General features: G+C 41.1%; 1 protein-coding gene across 5 annotated transcripts in view; it reads right to left on the bottom strand.

The window, feature by feature from the left end:
- TMEM40 (transmembrane protein 40) overlaps positions 1-5,523 on the bottom strand; it is a 48,860-nt gene extending 43,337 nt beyond the window's left edge. For 4 of the 5 annotated variants that reach the window (XM_066596518.1, XM_066596520.1, XM_066596521.1 and 1 more), the window contains exons 1-2: positions 5,379-5,523; positions 1,775-1,831 (exon numbers count right to left, since the gene is read on the bottom strand). In XM_066596518.1, coding sequence (XP_066452615.1) covers positions 1,775-1,823 — 49 coding nt within the window. In that variant the 5' untranslated portion in view covers positions 1,824-1,831; positions 5,379-5,523. The remainder of the gene's footprint in view (positions 1-1,774; positions 1,832-5,378) is intronic. The other variant, XM_066596523.1, reaches the window with a different exon arrangement.
- Between the last annotated feature and the right edge of the window lie 13,817 nt (positions 5,524-19,340).

Genomic DNA, 19,340 nt, shown 5'->3' with positions numbered 1-19,340 from the left:
GGATATTCCCACTGTTTATTGCAGCCCCCTGTCTGATGCCTATCAGGCATCATCTTGATGGTGACATTTTTTAATTTCACTTTCAATCAATCTCATGATGCATCAGCCCAGCATTAGTTAAGGTTGTACCATTTTTGTCGGCTGGGAGACAACTTAATTATCACTACCTTTTATATTCATCTAAATGAGCTACAGGCCATAAGTATAAAGTCAGGACGATGAGCTATGATCTGCTCTATTATAACTGTGTGACAGGAGCTGTGTGATCATCATCAGTAATTGTGACAGGAGTGTCGGGGTGCCTCTCTGTGCAGTTTTTGTGGTAGATCAATGTAACAGCATTACACAGACTGAGAAACTGACTAGAAAATAAATCCAGAACCCCAAGCAGATCTAAGATCACATAACCATCTGAGGAAAAAGAGGCCAGGAGTTTAAGACAGAAAGAATTTGCTAACCAAGGTAACACTATCTGACATATATACTGGGGGAATAGCTGCATAATGAATGATTAACAAGAAACACTAGAATGGCCCTTTAATGAAAATGAATGAGATATGGCATCTTAGTACACCAGCATGCAACTTTCTAAACATTAAAGTACAAGTCCACCTCTTTACCATAGTTAGTCTACAGAAAAAGTTGAGTAACATTATATATACTGTACATTCCATGATTTATCTTGAATTGATCCTGATTTACAGCCCATCTAATAATCCAGAGCTGCATTCACACTTCTGCATAGTTCAGAGCTGAATTCTCCCAGCCTTTAATGTAGTGTCCATATTGGCACAGACTTTATAATTAGCAGAAGTTTTCAGTTTACACTAGATCCTGTATAGTAATCTAAAAGTAGAAAAAATGAACTGGGCTCCATTATAGGAGTGAAGCTACTATGTTCATTGACAAGTGGTTGACTGTTTCCACTGGTAACCAGCATATCTGTGACATAAATGTAACTTAATACAGGCCTTAACTCAGGATCAGTACAAGATAAACTAGATTCAAAATCGATATGAAGAAGCTGACCACACCAGAGATTGTGATTCACAGATAATCAAGAGAAGTCTTGCTTCTTATAAAAGAGGCCTTTTGGGAGGAAGCCTACGAGTCAATGGCACATTACAATCACAAGAAAATAAATAAATTAGAAACTTATTTCTTAGGGTATGTTCAGATGGGTCAAGTCTGCTGTGAATTTGAAGGGGTGAGATTTAAAGTGAAAGTCTGCAGCATAAAATTACATGCTGTGGATTTGAAATCCGCAATGCACATCAATTTACACAAATTGCAAATTTTTTCGGAGCGTTTGGATGAGATTTCTTAAAATCCCATCTACAATCTTTGCATTGTAAAATGCTGTGGATATTCTGCTGTGGATAATCCCCAGGATTTCCACAATCTCTGAGCATACCCTTAAAGAAAAACTATTTGCATACTCCACTAAGGTAAGAATATGTATATTGTCTAGACACAAGGGCAGGATCATTGACATTATAATTCAGATTGCTTCCATTGACTGGAGAGGTAATACTTTGCAAAGATACAGTAAAATGTGACATAATTACTGAACAAGTATGTAGCTTACCACATAGGAAAATATTAAACTTGCATGAGTACCCTTTTATATTATGGAGGGCGCGGAGCATCTGGTAAAAGCTGTGAAGTGTTATATGAATGCTTTTTGACAGTGTAATAAATAGATAAATTGCTCCCACATTATGGTAGGTAAAAACCAAGATATAATATTTCAGAATAAGATAGTTTGAGCTACCTTGCTCCTCCTGGGTGTGGTCAGGACGTGACAATTTCTCTGTGTTCATTGTAATTTCTGTACAATAAAGAACACATCACGTTAGGCAACATAATACAAAATATTTGAGAGAGATAAGATGTTTAGCTTCAGTTAAAGGGCCACAAAAACACATATTTCCATCCCTGCCACTTTCACCTGATTGCCTTCCATGTGGTGCAGTCCCCTGTCTGATGCTCATCTTAAGAGTGAGATTTTTTACTTTCACCTTAAGATCTATCCATCATTGATGCATCAAAACAGCATTAGCTAGAGACTGTGCCATTTCTGCCTGCTGGGGAGGAAGTTTAATATCATTACCTTCTATATTCACCTATATAAGCTACAGAGCATAAGAATGCAGTCGGGAGGATGAGCTCTGATCTCCTCTATTATAACTGTGTGACAGGAGCTGTGCAATCATCATTAGTAACTGTGAAAGTCATGTATCTTTTCCCCTGTAGGCAGTTCCTATGGTACGGTTTATGTAATAGCATCAAATAGACTAAAGAATTGACTACTTTCAGACAGCATAACCCCAAGTAAATCTGAGCTGCTCAGAACTGAGGTAACATGACCATCTGAGGAAAAAGAGGTTGAGAGTTTCAGATAGAAAGAAATAACTAACAGAGATTAACAAAAATCACCAGAATGGCCCTTTAATGAAAATGAATGAGATATGGCATCTTAGTACACCAGCATGCAACTTTCTACACATTGAATTACAAGTCCCCCTTTTACTATAGTTAGTGTACAGAAAAAGCTGAGTAACATTATATATACATTCCATGATTTATCTTGGATTGATCCTGATTTACAGTCAGTCTAATAATCCGGAGCTGCATTCACAATTCTGCAGAATTCAGATCTGAATTCTCCCAGCATTCCATGTAGTTTCCATATTAGTTCACATATATATATATATATATATATATATATATATATATATATATATATATATATACTGGAGGAGGGCTACAATCATAAATTAATGAAAACAAATAGCAGATTGGCCCTTTTAATGTGGTAAATCCTGAGTTATTAGTTCCTGTTTGAATTACCAGGTTAAACTTTAGGCGGGTACATCCCTTGCTACTACTGGAGAGGACAGCCATGGTCCTAATAGTCTTGCACTCCTGATACCTACCTATGGAAACGCAGCACATATAATGCAGCTACATCATCAGTTTATTGACTTGATGGTGTTAACTAAGAAACTGTCTATCAGTATTATTTGGGTTCTTTACAGTACGGTTATTTGGGTTCTGTATATTATTTGGGCACTATTTGATACACAGGGGAACTTCCAATCTAAGACCGGACTTTGCAGATTCCAAACAATTGACTGATAGAAAGCACTCAAAGGGATACATACAACTACACGTTTTTAGGTTTTTCTCCATTAAATGTAATTAAGGCCTGCCAGGATAAAAATGGTGCCCTATCTACAGACAGCATGTTATAGAGCAATGGATGCTGGGTAATTTATGATTGTGCTCTATGCTCTCTAAGCAAATAAACACATATCAATCTTAAATCTTGCTTATTCAGTAGCTAAAGATCTTCTTGGTCAATAGTGATTTACCAGTTCGGATCCAGAGAAGGCTGTAAATCATGCAATATGAAGTCCAACCAGCTACCATGTATTAAGCTGTGCCTGAGGCAGAACTTAATAGAATGCCTGACGTACAATATGCTGCAATACTGAAGTATTGCAATGTACTGTACAAGCGATCAGGCGATCACTATTTCAAGTCCATTTTGGGGACTAAAAAAGTGAAAATAACTAAAATAAAGATTCTTATTATAAAAATAGATTATTATTATAAAAATATTAAAAGTTTGAAAAATATTTTTCCCATTTTTAAAATAAAAAAAAATAGAAAACAAAAAACAAACATATTTGGTATCAATATGTTCATAAAAGTCCAATGTAGTAAAGTAATGCATTTTTTAATCAACATGTTGAATGCCAGCAGGAAAAAAAATGCACAACAGAACTGCCCTTCTCTGGTTACCCTGTCCCCAAGATAAAAGTTAAAAAAACGATCAAAAAGCCACATGTACCCCAAAATGTAAACAATACAAACTAGTGGTCATCCTGCAAAAAACAAGCTCCCACAGAGCCATATCGACAGAAGAATATAAAAATTGTGGTGGTCAGAAGATAGAGATAAAAGGTAATTTTAAAAAATAGATTCTTTAAGTTTAATTGTACATGAAAAAAACTGTATAAATTTGATATCACCACAGGTTTCATCACCAACACAGAAGGGGGTTCTTTACTGTAAGAGCAGTGAGACCATGGAACTCTCTGCCTGAGGACGTGGTGATGGCAAAATCCATAGAGGAGTTTAAGAGGGAACTAGATGTCTTTCTAGAGCGGAAGGATATTACAGAATATAAACTTTAGGTGACCAGCAGGCTGTTGATCCGGGTCTTACAGACAGGTAGGAACTATCAGAGGTTGATCCAGGGATTATTCTGACTGTCATTATGGAGTCGGGAAGGAATTGTTCCCCCGAAAGGGCTAAGTGGCTTCTGCCTCTTGGAATTTTTGCCTTTCTCTGGATAAACAAGGAGGTTGAAACAGGCTGACCTAGGTGGACATTGCCTTCATTCGGCCTTAGATACTGTGTTTCCCCGAAAATAAGACAGTGTCTTATATTAATTTTTGTTCAAAAAGGTTTAACTTTTTTACATGTATAGCTGCCTGGACACTATTTAAATTGACTTTTTTTAATTAACTGTTATCAGGGCTTAATTTTGAAGTAGGGCTTATATTTCAAGCATCCTCAAAAAACCTGAAAAATCATTTTGCATCCTCAAAAATTCTGGAAATTCATGCTATGTCTTATTTTCAGGGTATGTCCTATTTTCAGGGAAACAGGGTACTATGTTACTATGTAATCATACTGACTCACATAGTAAAGTTAATGCCATTCCTGCCACATTGTGTACACAGTAAAATCAAGCCCCCCTTCAAAATGATGGAATTGGTTTTTTTTTCTATTTCACCCCACTTAAAAATGTTGAAAATTTTTTCAGAACATTATGTGGTACATTAAATAGTACCTTTGAAAAATACTTCTTGTGCCACAAAAACAAGCCCTCAGACGCCTATGTCGATGGAAGAATGAAAAAGTTATGATTTTTAATGTGTAGAGGAGAAAACAGAAAAATGTGGTTAATGCAATTTGAAAATAACACTTGGTTCAATATAAATAGGAATGACAAGTGTTTCTTTAATTTCAGGAAGTCATAGGAGGTCACATGCAAATAATGTACGACCTTTAAATAACAACCAAACAGCAAAAATACTCTGTAACTATTCACGTTATCATGTTACAGTCTATAGGATCTACTAGTTTACCTGATCAGACAAGCAACAGTCATGTAGAAATAGGTATACAGATTAACTAGATTGTGATAAAGTCAAGTTATCTTATCTAAAGCCACTAAAAAGCTGTTGATATCTCAGCACAAAAGCCACTGTAAAGCAATTGAAAGATCAAACAAACTGTGTAAAGACTCAAGTTAAACTCACATCAGTGTTATCAACTATGGGTGTTATTGTAGAACCTACCTGTACAGTGCGAATAGAATAGCTGTATAGTCTTGAAATGAGGAAGAATCGTCTGCTCAGTGTCAGTCTTCCTGCATCTTTCAGTTTCAGCTTCTTGCTCACTTCTCCTCTACAGCCAGTGATTTGTCACATGATAGTCAACGTCAAAGTGGCAGCAATCTGGACTAACCAGCTCTGCATGTCCCAGCAAATGATCATAAATTATTACAACCTAGTATTAAGAGAGAAAAACATTGCAGCCTGTTCAGGAAAACCTAATACAGGACCGATATGAAATCCACAGGAAAATCCATTCATATTGAAGGAGTCCCAGGACACTCACGAGACGTAGAGAAACAATGACTTTCATGAAACATCACAAATATCTATATGGGGACAAGTATTACTTTTCATGATTTTGGCACAGCTCCCCTTTTAGTTTTATCTTTGCTCAAGATAAGACAATGAACACATCCTACACTAAACTTATTCAACAATTAGGATTTTAATAGCAATAATGCAATACTTCTAGAAAGTATATAAAAAGCCGAGAGATGGACATGTTTGGGCGAGGAGAACAGAACTTATTTGGAACTCTGAATCATAATTTAGCAAAAATGCTACCAGACCGGATTGTGATGAATAATAAACAACCTCATGCCAGAACAGTTTTGAAGCGCGTCATTTTCTTTTATAGCTACGGAATACTTTTTGATGTGCACATACAAGAAGATCTGACTTTCTGTAACCAGAGAGTTATGTGAGATTCATAGGGATGAAGCGCCCTCCCTCTCTGACGTTATTGGCCCTCCACAATATAATTACAGAGGGCCGATGGGCTGATATAGCGACCGGACAGCAGACACTGGCGCGCTGGCCTGCGATGGTCTATGATTGCTATTGTGAGAGATAAGGCATTGCAGTACAGAAGTGAACATACTCTTTATCCTGCAGGGTTGTTTCAGCTGGTATCCCGCTCGGAGAACACAGCAGACGTATGCAGAAGACAGCACTCTGTGTTCTGCATACCCCACTTGGAGTGCTCAGCTGTATACCAGCTGAGTGCTCCGTGGACACAGCACCTGTATACAGAAGACAAGTGGCCACGCTTGTCTTCTGCATACCCCGCTTGGAGCGCTCAGCTGGATACTGAGAAGACAACAGCTGTATGCAGAAGATAGCAGTCCCGCTTGTCTTCTGCATACAGCGTGAGCCTTCATTTACACACTTATGCAAAGTGAACGCTCAAAACTGTCACTCAAACTCCTGTTTAAGCGAATTTTGAGTGATCATCTTGCCGTGTAAATACACACAACGATTATCACTCAAAAGATCTCTTTTGAGCAACTTTTGAGCGATATTCATTGTGTCTAAATGGGCCTTAACAAATGACTGTGCATTTTATGCATGTATTTCATATGCAAATTAGACATGTTACAATGCCTCAGCAACACCATCTGGTAGAAGATAGCTTTCCTACATGACAACATAGCTTTATTCCACTCGCCAGAAACCGCAATGCCTATCCGCACGTCTAAGCGAAGCTGCAAAAGTTTATGCCTCTCAATGGCCGCATATTACAACATATCGTCCGCACAGGTGCCGATTGTGGAATATGCTTAAAATGCCAGGTTTATGTAATATTAAAAAAATCAGACAAAGATGAATCATTTCCGATTAATTTCCACTGTCAATATGACTCGTTATCTATACAGTTTCATTAAGAAACACACTAAAATCATTTAGGGTGAGAAAATAAAAATAATAAAACCAAAATAATGTGGTTACATAAATGTGAACCCCTATTTATATTTGGGGATGTGGATGTGGTTGTGTTCAGAATAAGGCTGCCTGTCCATGGGCATAGTGATATCTCGCGGCAGATCTCCGCCACCCAGGAGTTGGGGAGACCTGATGGTTCTCCGCACTGAGCCAATCTGACAGACAAGCTCACCACGGAGAATCGCGTTGCCGCCCGCAAGCGGGGAATCACTATGATTCTCCACTCATGGACAGGGGGGCTGCACTTTCCATAGCAATGACGGATTATTGCTGCGGGGAACGCAATGAAAACTCGCCCGTGGACAGGCAGCCTTAGGCAATCACATTTAAGCTCATGATAAATAGTAGTCAGTACTCTGCTGCCATTATTCACAAGGATTATGATTTACCCATATAAATTTCAGCTCTTCTAAGAGGATTTCCTGACATTTTCTTAGTTAGTCTGTAAAGATCTAACAGCACATCAAAGGGATCTGATTGTTGGAAGGTGTCAGTCAGGAGAAGGGGACCAAAACATTTCCAAGGCATTACATATACAATGGAACACAGTGAAGATGGTCATCAAAAAGTAGATTAAATTTGGCACAACAGTGACATTACTGAGAACTGGATGTCCCTCAAAAATTGATGAAAAGACCAGAAGGAAATTGGTCCGGGAGGCGGCCAAGAGGCCAACAGCAATATTAAAGGAGCTGCAGGAATTTCTGGCACATACTGGTTGTGTAGTGCATGTGATAACCATCTCCCATATTCTTCATATATCTGGGCTGTGGGGTAAGGGGCAAGATGGGAGCCTTTTTTGAACAAAGTAAAACATCCAAGCCCAGCAATGTTTTGCCAAAACCTATATGAAGTCTGCCAAAAATCTGTAGAGGAGCGAGTTATGGTCTGAAGAGACCAGGAGGGAACTTTTTCACCATAATTCCAAAAGGTATGTTTGGTACAAAGCTAACCCTGTGCATCAACAGAAGACCACCAGACCAGCAGTGAAAACTGTTGGAGGCAGCATTATGTGTGGGGCTGTTCTGCTGCTGGAACTGGGACTTTAGTCAAGCTGGAGGGAATTATAACATTACCAAATATCAGTCCATCTCGGCACAAAACATTCTCTGCTAAAAAGCTGAAGGTAAAATTCCTCTTCATCTTTCAGTATGACAATGACCCAAAGCCCACCTCCAAATCAAGAAAAGAATGGCTTCTCCGGAAGAAGATCAAAGTTTTGGAATGGCCCAGCTAGAGTCCAGATCTGAATCCCATTGAAAATCTGTGGGTTGACCTGAAGAGGGTGCTACACACGAGATGCCCTCTAATCTGACAGATTTGGAGCTCTTTTGCAAGGAAGAGTGGGCAAAGATTGCCAGGTCAAGATGTGCCATGGTGATGGACAACTACCCCAAAAGACTGAATGCTGTCATAAACTGAAAGGGTACATCAACAAAGTATTAGTTTTAGGGTGTACATATTTATGCAACCACATTATCTTAGTTTTTTTTTCTTTTTACATTTTTCCACCCCAAAAGATTTCAACTTGTTTTTCAATGGAATTGTACAGATAACGGGTCAAACTGAAGGTGGAAATAAATCTGAAATGATTCATCTTTGTAGGATGAATCATTTCCACAAAACGTTTGGACTTGATATCAGAGAACCACAGGCTTGGTGTATTCTACATACTTCCCAAACTACACAAAGCTGGCAACCCAGGGAGGCCAATTATTTCAGGTGTGGGAACCCTCAGTGAAAAAAATCTCAGGATGGGTCGAAGGTGTCCTTAAATCACTAGTTAGAAACACAACCAGTTACTTGCAGGACACCATAGACCTACTGACTAAACTGTCAACCATTGGTCCCCTCGCCAACGGCACCATCCTGGCCACCTTGGATATGGAATTATTATACTCCACAATTCCACAGGAAGATGGACTGACCGCCTGCCAGGCACACCTTGAGGCTAATAGGTTGCCTCTGAATCAGTGTTACTACTCACAAGATTCATCATCACACACAATTATGTCTCCTTTGGCAAATAGATATTCCTGCAACTCACCGGAAGCACCATATGCAGTAAGATAGCACCGCAATATGCCAACCTTTTCAGGGCAAAACTGGAAAATGACTTTCTGGCCTCCTGCCCCAGCAAACCATTGACCTACTTCCGTTACATTGATAACATCATAATCATATGGACCAACACCAAACAAGAACTAATAAAATTCCATGAGAGATTCAACACATTTCATCCCACCATAAACCTGACATTAAGCTACTCATACACAGAAATCAACTTTTTGGACACCACCACAAAAATTTCAAACAACTCAATACAGACATCCATATATTGAAAACCAATTGATCAACCCACATACCTCAGATGGGACAGTTCCCATCCTAAATACACGAAAAAGTCCATCATCTACAGCCAGGCCATCAAATACAACCGGATCTGCTCCAACCCAACAGACAGAGAGGAACAGTTATACCACTTTAAAAGGACATTGTAAAATCAAGGCTACCATCCCACCTCAATTGATGACCAAATAACCAGAGCCACCAGGATACCCAGAAATTAACTGCTCCAATACACAGAGAAGGAAGAAAACGGTTGTATACCTCTAGTAGTGACCTACAATTCACAGCTAGAGGTACTAAGGAACACCGCAAAGAAACTCCATCATACCCTACACAAGGATGACCTTCTGAAAATCATATTCCCAGACCCTCCCCTTCTGTGTTACAGGCAACCCCCAAATTTGAGAAACCTTTTAATCAGGAGTGCATTGCCGTGTGACACACAAAAAGGAACTTACCCCTGCTATATAAGGAGCTGCAAGACCTGCTCACATGTACTGACTATGAACAGCAGGACTATAAGATCCCAGGTACATTCTCATGTTCCAAGTCTGATGTTGTGTACCTGATCCTGTGTAGTAAATGTTCTGTTGGGGCCCTCTATGTTGGGGAAGCAGGACAAAAACTGAAAGCGAGGATGGGGTCTCATCGCCACACAATTAAAGAGAGAAACATAAAACTTTCACAATTCTTGTCACTGGACTTTTTAAGTATTTACTGTTATCCCTTTCTGTTATTTATCTATGTGCTATTAATCACATCATATCTGTGCCCCCTTATTCTGTTCTGGAATTTGTTTCAAGTGCAAATTAAGCGCACCATGTTTGTGCCCTTTCATGTGATCATATGTGTATGTTTTTATATAAATACATCTTTAGATCTGTTCCATTATGTCTGAGGAAGAACCTTGCGCAGGTTTGAAAGCTCGCTATAACATAATGTATTTTTGTTAGCCATTAAAAGGTATCGTATCTACAAGATTACTTGGATTATCTTACTGAAAGAAATCACACTTTAATATAAATGAAACATGTTTTTGTATGTACCCCAAAATGATCTCTAAAAAATTGCCCCGATAATATTTTATAAAGCTACATGAAGACAAAAATTAGAATGTTTCGAAGCACCCAAAATGACTTGGTCCTCATGGGGTAATTCAGGGCCCCCTTTCTGCCCTATATACTCCTGTCTGCTAGATGTCTTTTATTACTGTTATAAATGAAGTTTTTGAACTTCCTTATTCTGTCAGACAAGAAACATTACAAGCAGGAATTACTGGAAATCTTGGGGAACAGTATAAAACCTGCAAATAAACAACAAGAAGGAAGTAATTAATCCGTATCACATTAAGTTATGTAACACATGGAGTCATAGTTGTTGTGTTCTGTATTACATCTCTGCCTATGGAGTCATTTAATGATACTAATAATGTTGATTCATATAACGTCAACATATTCCGCAGTGCAATCAGAGGGTAAATGTACAAAGAGAATCAGACATTACATATAGTAGTAACCTAATAAATATTTTTAACCATGGGACTGAGGGTCCTGCTCAGAAGAGCTTACAATGAGGGTCCTGCTCACAAGAGCTTAGACTCTATGAGGAAATAAGGGTGACACAGTGCTTGTTCTAAATAATGGTCCAGTCATCTATATAAATAGGGTAGTATATATAAAGCCGCATGAATGGATCAATAGCTGGTATCTGTGTATGTAGAGATATGAAGTGAATTAGGGTGTATGGGATGTAGGGAATACTTTTAGATGAAGGGGACCAGGTTCTGATGGGGAATGTAGAAGAGTAGATGGAGAAGAGTTAGCTTAGGGAATGTAATAGGCCTCCTAAAGAGAAGTGTGTTTAGGGCCCGCTTAACTAAGGTTACCAGATTTTCCCAGGGTCAAAGTGGGACAGAAAGGTGTGGCTGGGGGCGGGGCTTGTCACGACTTATAATTTTACCTTTGTCATTATAAAAAGTACAGGGCCATTTCAAAAGAGACAGAGCAAATTCCCACTTTCAAAAAACAGTCCATATCTGTACCATTGGTGTAGATTTTGACTGGAAATATTATGCAGTGCTCCCCCTCACCTCCAATGGCTTCCTGCTGTCAGCATTCTCCGGTTTCTGGTTCCAGCAACCTGTAATGGCCTCACCTGAACAGCATCACCTTACCAGCAGCACTGAGAACCAGAAGCGGGGGAGTGCTGACAGCAGCCTTCGGAGGAGGTGAGGAGAGTGCCACATAGTATGAAATCAGCTGCAGATATGCAGCTAATTTCCAGTCAAAATCAGTTTTGACTGTTTTTTGAATGCAAAAATGCTGCGTAATTTGCCATGGAAATTTCCACTGCGGACATACTGCAGCATTTCCGCCCAATATAAACATACCCTAAGTCAGTGGGCTCAGTAGTAATAGTGTCCCCTATATTATTCCCAGTAGTAATAGTGACCCCCACAGTTGCCTCAGTAGTAATAGTGTCCCCTATGTTGGCCCCAGTAGTAATAATGACCCCCACAGTGCTTTCAGTAGTAATACTATTACAACTGTGGCTGAAAAAGGGGACACTATTGCAGCATCTGAGGAGTGGGCCCTTGCATAGGAGACAGCGAGGTAGAGTTTGGGCCTTGTTACGGGGCTCTACCATCTCCCACCCAGAAGGTAACCAGGGATACGTCTAAGGGGCCGAGGGCAGGCTATTAAATGGGGTAACCAAGCAGTGGTTCAGCTTGAGTTCTTCTGTCACATGTGATGTCACTGTTCTGCCCTCTGCGGTGAATTCTACACAATGTAATAAAGAGTCCACACAAGCAGAGTTGACTTTTTAAAGGCAGAACCGAGAACGGTCAGTAAAGCTGTTTACTTGTAGCATAACTCAGAAACAATCCAAAACAGTTTTTACATCCACCAGCAAGACACTGGTGTAGGAGGACACGTGGTGTGACAGGGAGGAAACATGGGAGGACAGCGGGACTCTCACAGGCTGAATTATCTGTGGATCTCTATTCCCAGACACCCTTCTACTAACATTCGCCAACTCTCTACCAGTACAAACTCACGGAGCAGGAACATACACACAGCGCTGCACGATGTGGTCTCGCAATCTTGCGGCTCCTCGTGCACTCCTTAATTCTCGGGCTTGGGAAGAGGAAACCCAAGACACTCATATGCCATCCGCTCAGCTTCTTCCATCTTCTCTGCACACAGATTAAAGGTGTCAGTATGCAGACAGGCTCCTCACTCGACAGCCAAGCTGACAGGACAAACCAGCAAAGACAGACCCACTCATGCACCTTGCAACCATATATATAAAACAAGGTCACATGACAAACAAAAGATACATTTCCAGACATATCCCAGACAGTAACCCATTCAGTGCTGCAGCTATGCAATACACATCATAAACACTCACATGGAAAACACTGACAATACATAGGCACAAGACAAATATAAACCATTCAGAAACATCTAGAACTTTTTGTACATTGACTTCTGTACACTACACTTTTACTGATAGTATCCCCTATATCGGTGCCAGTATGGATAGTGACCCCCCCACAGTAGCCCCTGAAACCGATATACTTACCTCTTCATCTTAAAAAGCACCGCTGCTATTTTGCTTGGCACTACTGCTGGCGGAAGTTTGTGCGCCTGGAAGCCTCCTCCCTTTTCTCCTCCTGCCGAACCACAGAGGAGAGATCATGCATTTAAAAATCCCTGCCTCTTGAAAGCGCTGATCTGATTGGCTGAGTGCTCAGCCAATCACAGGCAGTGCTCAACCATTCATTGAATTACAGCCGAGTGCTGCCTGTGATTGGTCACAGTGCTCAGCCATTCATTGAGTGCTCAGGCAATCAGACTAACACTTTCAAGAGGCGGAAATTTTTAAATCCCCAGCCAGAAGAAAGTGCTTTAGATCAGTGCCCGCATGCAAGAACGAAGAAGTGCCGGAGCCCGGACAGCACTGCTAGGTGAGTAATGTTTCTTTTTTCTACACCTAGGGATGATTTTCAGGGAAGGGCTTATATTTCAAGCCCTTCCCCGAAAATTACTGCGGGGGTTGCCTGCATTCCTTTGCTTTCAATCGGGTGGCTGCAACACCGGCCTCATTGAAAGCAATGGGAGAACATCACGATCCTCTGCCACAGCTGTGGCAGGGAATTCTGTCATCCCCACGCGGAGTCCCATCATCACTGAACACTGTGACAGCGCTGTCATAGTGTTCAGTGATGAGGGGATTCCCCACGGGGATTCAATACATGCAGCATGGACCTTGCTGATGCACGCATGTCCTATCTTTTGCAGATGCAAAGATTTTGCACCTATAAAAAATGGACATGTGAACACCGCATAGGAAACCAATGGTTCTATCAGACGTGCTTTTTTTTTGCACACATAGGTGTGCACAAAAGAATGGTCGTCTGACTTCGCCCTTAACGAGTTAAATTGCTAAGTAATAGTGGATTTTCAATGGAGACCTGAAATATATGGAATGTGATTCACTTCAACCAGTTAAATCCCATGTTAACTCAAAAAACAAAACTTTTGTCAGTTTTGTCTCTTCTTTCATTTGGAGATCCATCAAGGAAGTAGCTCATTTTTACAGAAACCATTTTTATAGCCATGGAACACGTGACCAGCAACAAGGAAAGCTTAAAAAAACACAATAATGAGAAGAAAATAGTTTTTGACAACAAAATGTATGGATTGCGAGATTAAAATCAGAAATTGTTTCCATGAAACTGTTGCTTAATAGCCAACCACTAGGGGGAGTAATTGTATAAAAAAAATTACATGTGCATAATTGAGGCGCTGGAGTTTTTTTTAAAGGGACGGATTTATCACCAACAGAAAATGTTAATCACTTTGCTGCTCAAACACTAACAATTTTCATATTACAGATAGTTTTGATGCAGTAGCCGTAAATCTGTTGACCAAGTAGTCGGCATTTTTGCATGTCTACATTGCTGTCAATAGCTTTTAATCTGGGGTGTATGTCACAAGCATGTGTTATATATATATATATATATGTATATATATATACACACACACACAAGATATATATATACGGTATATGTAAGTATATATATATATATATATATATATGATATATATATGTGTGTATATATATATATATATGTGTGTATATATATATATATGTGTGTATATATATATATATATATATATATAACACATGCTTGTGACATACACCCCATATATATATATACACATACACACACACACACACACACACACAGAGTTTTTCCCTGGAAGTAAGCCCTACCCTGATAATAAGCCTACTCCCATATTTGGGTGGGTGGAAGGGGGGGGGGGTTAAATATATTTAAAATATAAATTTTAGAAAAAATATAAAAAACATCAATACTCACCTAGCCGGCGGCGTCTGAGTCCGTCACGCTGCTTCACGGGGCTGTGGCAGGCTGCTGTGTCCTCTGCACTGACACAGATGTCTCCTTCTGGTGACGGGGCTTTGTATGACAACATTGAATGGCTGTGATTGGCTTATTGAGTCTTGGCTCTGATTGGCTGAGCCATGGCACTCGTGAGCCAATCACAGCACTCGCTTGCTGAAGGCGGGGTATTTAAAGCCCCATCACCAGAAGGAGAGTTCTATGTGGACGCCGAGGACACTGCAGCCTGCTGCACCGCCGCCGGAGATCAGCAGCACCAGGGACCGAGACGCCGCGGACCAGGTGAGTATAAGCCCCCCGAAAATAAGACACTGTGCCTCTTTTGCGGCAAAAAATAATATAAGACAGTGTCTTATTTTCAGGGAAACACGGTATATATACACAAACGTCTTACATCAAAGAACTACCAATCAGCCGGTCCAATCAGGTGCGTGTTATAGAAAGGTTTTCCCAAATAGAAGCATAAACGCAAGCTTCATCTTATGACTTTTCATATAGTCATATGATATTGGAGATTTTATAGAGCATGCTCAAAAATGCACAAGTCTGGTAGATTCTGAAGCATTTTGGCTAATGGGAAACATGTTATAAATGTACCTTGCTAGGACGAAGAATAGCAATTAGTTAGAGGGGTCACCCAGTCTTCATCATTGTACAGGATAATGAAATATTGTACACATATGTAATATGCATTGTGGTTGACATATCTCACAATCACCAAGATCTCTGCTTGTTCTTACTTGTTTACATTCATAGTCTGATAACCCAATTAAATTCAGAGTTTGTTACAATGTGTCAGTGCAGGTAAAGAGCCTATCAGTCAGAAGAGAGATTTGAGCTGCTGCTTTGTTTAAACCATAGGCCTCCTGTCCACGGGCAAATTATGACTGCATGCCCCACGGCAATAATCTTTTTTATTTTTCCATGGACTGAGCTCTGATGAGCTGTAGTTTTTATTGGTACCATTTTGGGGTACATTTGGCTTTTTAAATCATTTTATTGCGTAAGGGACACTACTACTTCTGAGGCAACTGTGGGGGTCACTATTACTACTGAGGCCACTGTGGGTGATACTATTACTACTGAGGCGACTGTGGGGGTCACTATTACTACCGGGGCCGCTGTGGGGGTCACTATTACAACTGAGGCCACTGTGGGGTTACTATTATAGAATCATAGAATGATACAGTTCGAAGGGTCCAACCCCCTGCTCATCCCAAACAGATATTTGTCCTGCCTTTGCTTGAACACTTCCATTGAGGGCTCAGTCAGACGAGCAGAGATCCATGCATTTTTCTGCACCTACGAAAGATAGAACATATGGGTGGCAATGGATGTGGTCACCCGGTTTTTATTCCGCACGCAGTGCGTTATTTTCCGTGCGGAAAAACCCGTGGATTTCCACACATCTGACCGAGCCCTGAAGGAGACCTCACCACTAGGGATGAGCGAACGTGTCCGTTACGGACACATCCGCACCCGGACACCGGCTTTGCCGAACACTGCAGTGTTCGCGCGTAAGTGTCCGGGTGCCGCCGGGGGGCGGGGAGATGCGCGGCGGCGCGGGCGGCAGTAGCGGGGAACAGGGGGGAGCCCTCTCTCTCTCCCTCTCCCCCCCCACTCCCCGCCGCACCCCCCCGCGCTGCCACGGCGGCCCCCGAACTTTTTCGCCCGAACACTGAAGTGTTCGCAAAGTTCGGTGTTCGGGCGAAAAAGGGGCGGAGCCGAACGTGTTCGCTCATCTCTACTCACCACCTCCCGTAGTATCCTGTTCCACTCATTCATCACCCTCAAGGTGAACACCTACTTGCGTATTTTTAACGCTGCGATATCGCTGCGTTTTTTTAACGTGGTTGTTAATGGGATTTTCTAATGTTAAAAATGCATCGCACAAAAATTGCAAGGCACCAACTTGCGATGCGTTTTTAACACTAGAAAGTTCCATTGACAATCGCATTAAAAAAACGCAGCAATATCGCAGCGTTAAAACACGCAGGTGGGTGTTTATCTTCACTGTCAGAAAGTTTTTTCTAATATCTAATCTGTGTCTCCTCCCTTTCAGTTTCATCCCATTGCTTCTAGTCTTTCTTGTACAAATGAGAATAGGGCTGATCCCTCTGCACTGTGACAGCCCTTCAGATATTTGTAGACCGCTATTAAGTCTCCTCTCAGCCTTCTTTTTTGCAAGCTAAACATTCCCAGATCTTTTAACCGTTCCTCATAGGACATGATTTGCAGACCACTCACTATCTTGGTAACTCTTCTCTGAACTTGCTCCAATTTGTCTATGTCTCTTTTAAAGTGGAGTGCTCAGAACTCGACACAGTATTCCAGATGAGGCCTGACTAAGGAAGAGTAGAGGGGGAAAATAACCTCGCGTGATCTAGTCTCTATGCTTTTCTTAATACATCCCAGAATTGTGTTTGCTGGTTTGGCTGCTGCTGCATCACATTGTTGACTCATTTTCAGTTTTCTACCCAAGTCTTTTTCACATGTGCTGCTGCTTAGCTCAATTCCTTCCATTCTGTATGTGCTTTATTCATTTTTCTTGCCCAGATGTAGGACTTTGCATTTCTCCTTGTTAAATACCATTCTGTTAGTCGCAGCCCACTGTCCAAACTTTTCTAGATCTTTTTGAAAACTCTCTCTCTCTTCCCTAGTGTTAGCTATCCCTCCTAGCTTTGATCAGTTTCCCATCAATTCCCTCCTCCAGATCATTTATAAAAATGTTGAACAACACTGGGCCTAGGACAGAGCCTTGTGGTATCCTGCTGTGGGGGACACTATTACTTCTGAGGCCACTGTGGGGGGACACTATTATTACTAAGGCCACTGTGGGGATCACTATTACTACTGGGGTTACTATGGGGGTCACTATTACTACTGAGGCCACTGTAAGGATTACTATTACTACTGGGACCACTGTGGGGGATACTATTATTACTGGAAATACTATGGGGTCACTATTGTCACTATTACTGAGGCCACTGTGGGGGACACTATTATTACTGAGGCCACTGTGGGGGTCACTATTACTACTGAGACTGCTGTGGGGGACACTATTACTATTGAGACCACTGTGGGGGTCACTCTTACTAACAGGGACACTATGGGGAACACTATTACTACTGAGGCCACTGTGGGGTCACTATTACTACTGAGACTGCTGTGGGGGACACTATTACTACTGAGACCACTGTGGGGGACACTATTACTACTGAGGCCACTGTGGGGTCACTATTACTACTGGGGTTACTGTGAAGGTCACTATTACTACTGAGGCCACTGTAAGGATTACTATTACTACTGGGACCACTGTGGGTGACACTATTACTACTGGAAATACTATGGGGTCACTATTGTCACTATTACTGAGGCCACTGTGGGGGACACTTTTATTACTGAGGCCACTGTGGGGGTCACTATTACTACTGAGACTGCTGTGGGGGACACTATTACTGTTGAGGCCACTGTGGAGGTCACTATTACTACCAGGGCCACTATGGGGAACACTATTACTACTGAAGCCACTGTGGGGTCACTATTACTACTGAGACTGCTGTGGGGGACACTATTACTACTGAGACCACTGTGGGGGACACTATTACTACTGAGGCCACTGTGGGGTCACTATTACTACTGGGGTTACTGTGAAGGTCACTATTACTACTGAGGCCACTGTAGGGATTACTATTACTACTGGGACCACTGTGGGTGACACTATTACTACTGGAAATACTATGGGGTCACTATTGTCACTATTACTGAGGCCACTGTGGGGGACACTTTTATTACTGAGGCCACTGTGGGGGTCACTATTACTACTGAGACTGCTGTGGGGGACACTATTACTATTGAGGCCACTGTGGAGGTCACTATTACTACCAGGGCCACTATGGGGAACACTATTACTACTGAAGCCACTGTGGGGTCACTATTACTACTGAGACTGCTGTGGGGGACACTATTACTCCTGAGACCACTGTGGGGGACACTATTACGACTGAGGGCCATTGTGGGGGACACTCTTACTACTGAGGCAACTGTGAGGGTCACTATTACTACTGAGGCCACTGTGGGTATCATTATTACTACTGAAGGCACTGTGGGGTCACTATTACTACCTGGGCAAGTATGGGGAACACTATTACTACTGAAGCCACTGTGAGGGTCACTATTACCACTGAGACTGCTGTGGGGGATACTATTACTACTGAGAGCACTGAAATTCCGCATCCAAAAAACTGTCAAAATCCGTACCATTAGTGTGGATTTTTTTTTCAAACATCTTTTTTTATTTTAAACTTTTGCAAATATTTTTCATTACAATTCAAGAAAGAGAAAAAAACAATAATAATGAAATAATACATAAATAAAATACATCTTGGAAAGATACAATGATACTCTTCAAGAGCTTTTCA

Source organism: Eleutherodactylus coqui, chromosome 3, assembly GCF_035609145.1.
Source record: "Eleutherodactylus coqui strain aEleCoq1 chromosome 3, aEleCoq1.hap1, whole genome shotgun sequence".
Lineage (NCBI taxonomy): Eukaryota > Metazoa > Chordata > Amphibia > Anura > Eleutherodactylidae > Eleutherodactylus > Eleutherodactylus coqui.
Note: the sequence above shows the minus strand (reverse complement) of the source record. Positions and strands in the feature narration are given on the sequence as shown.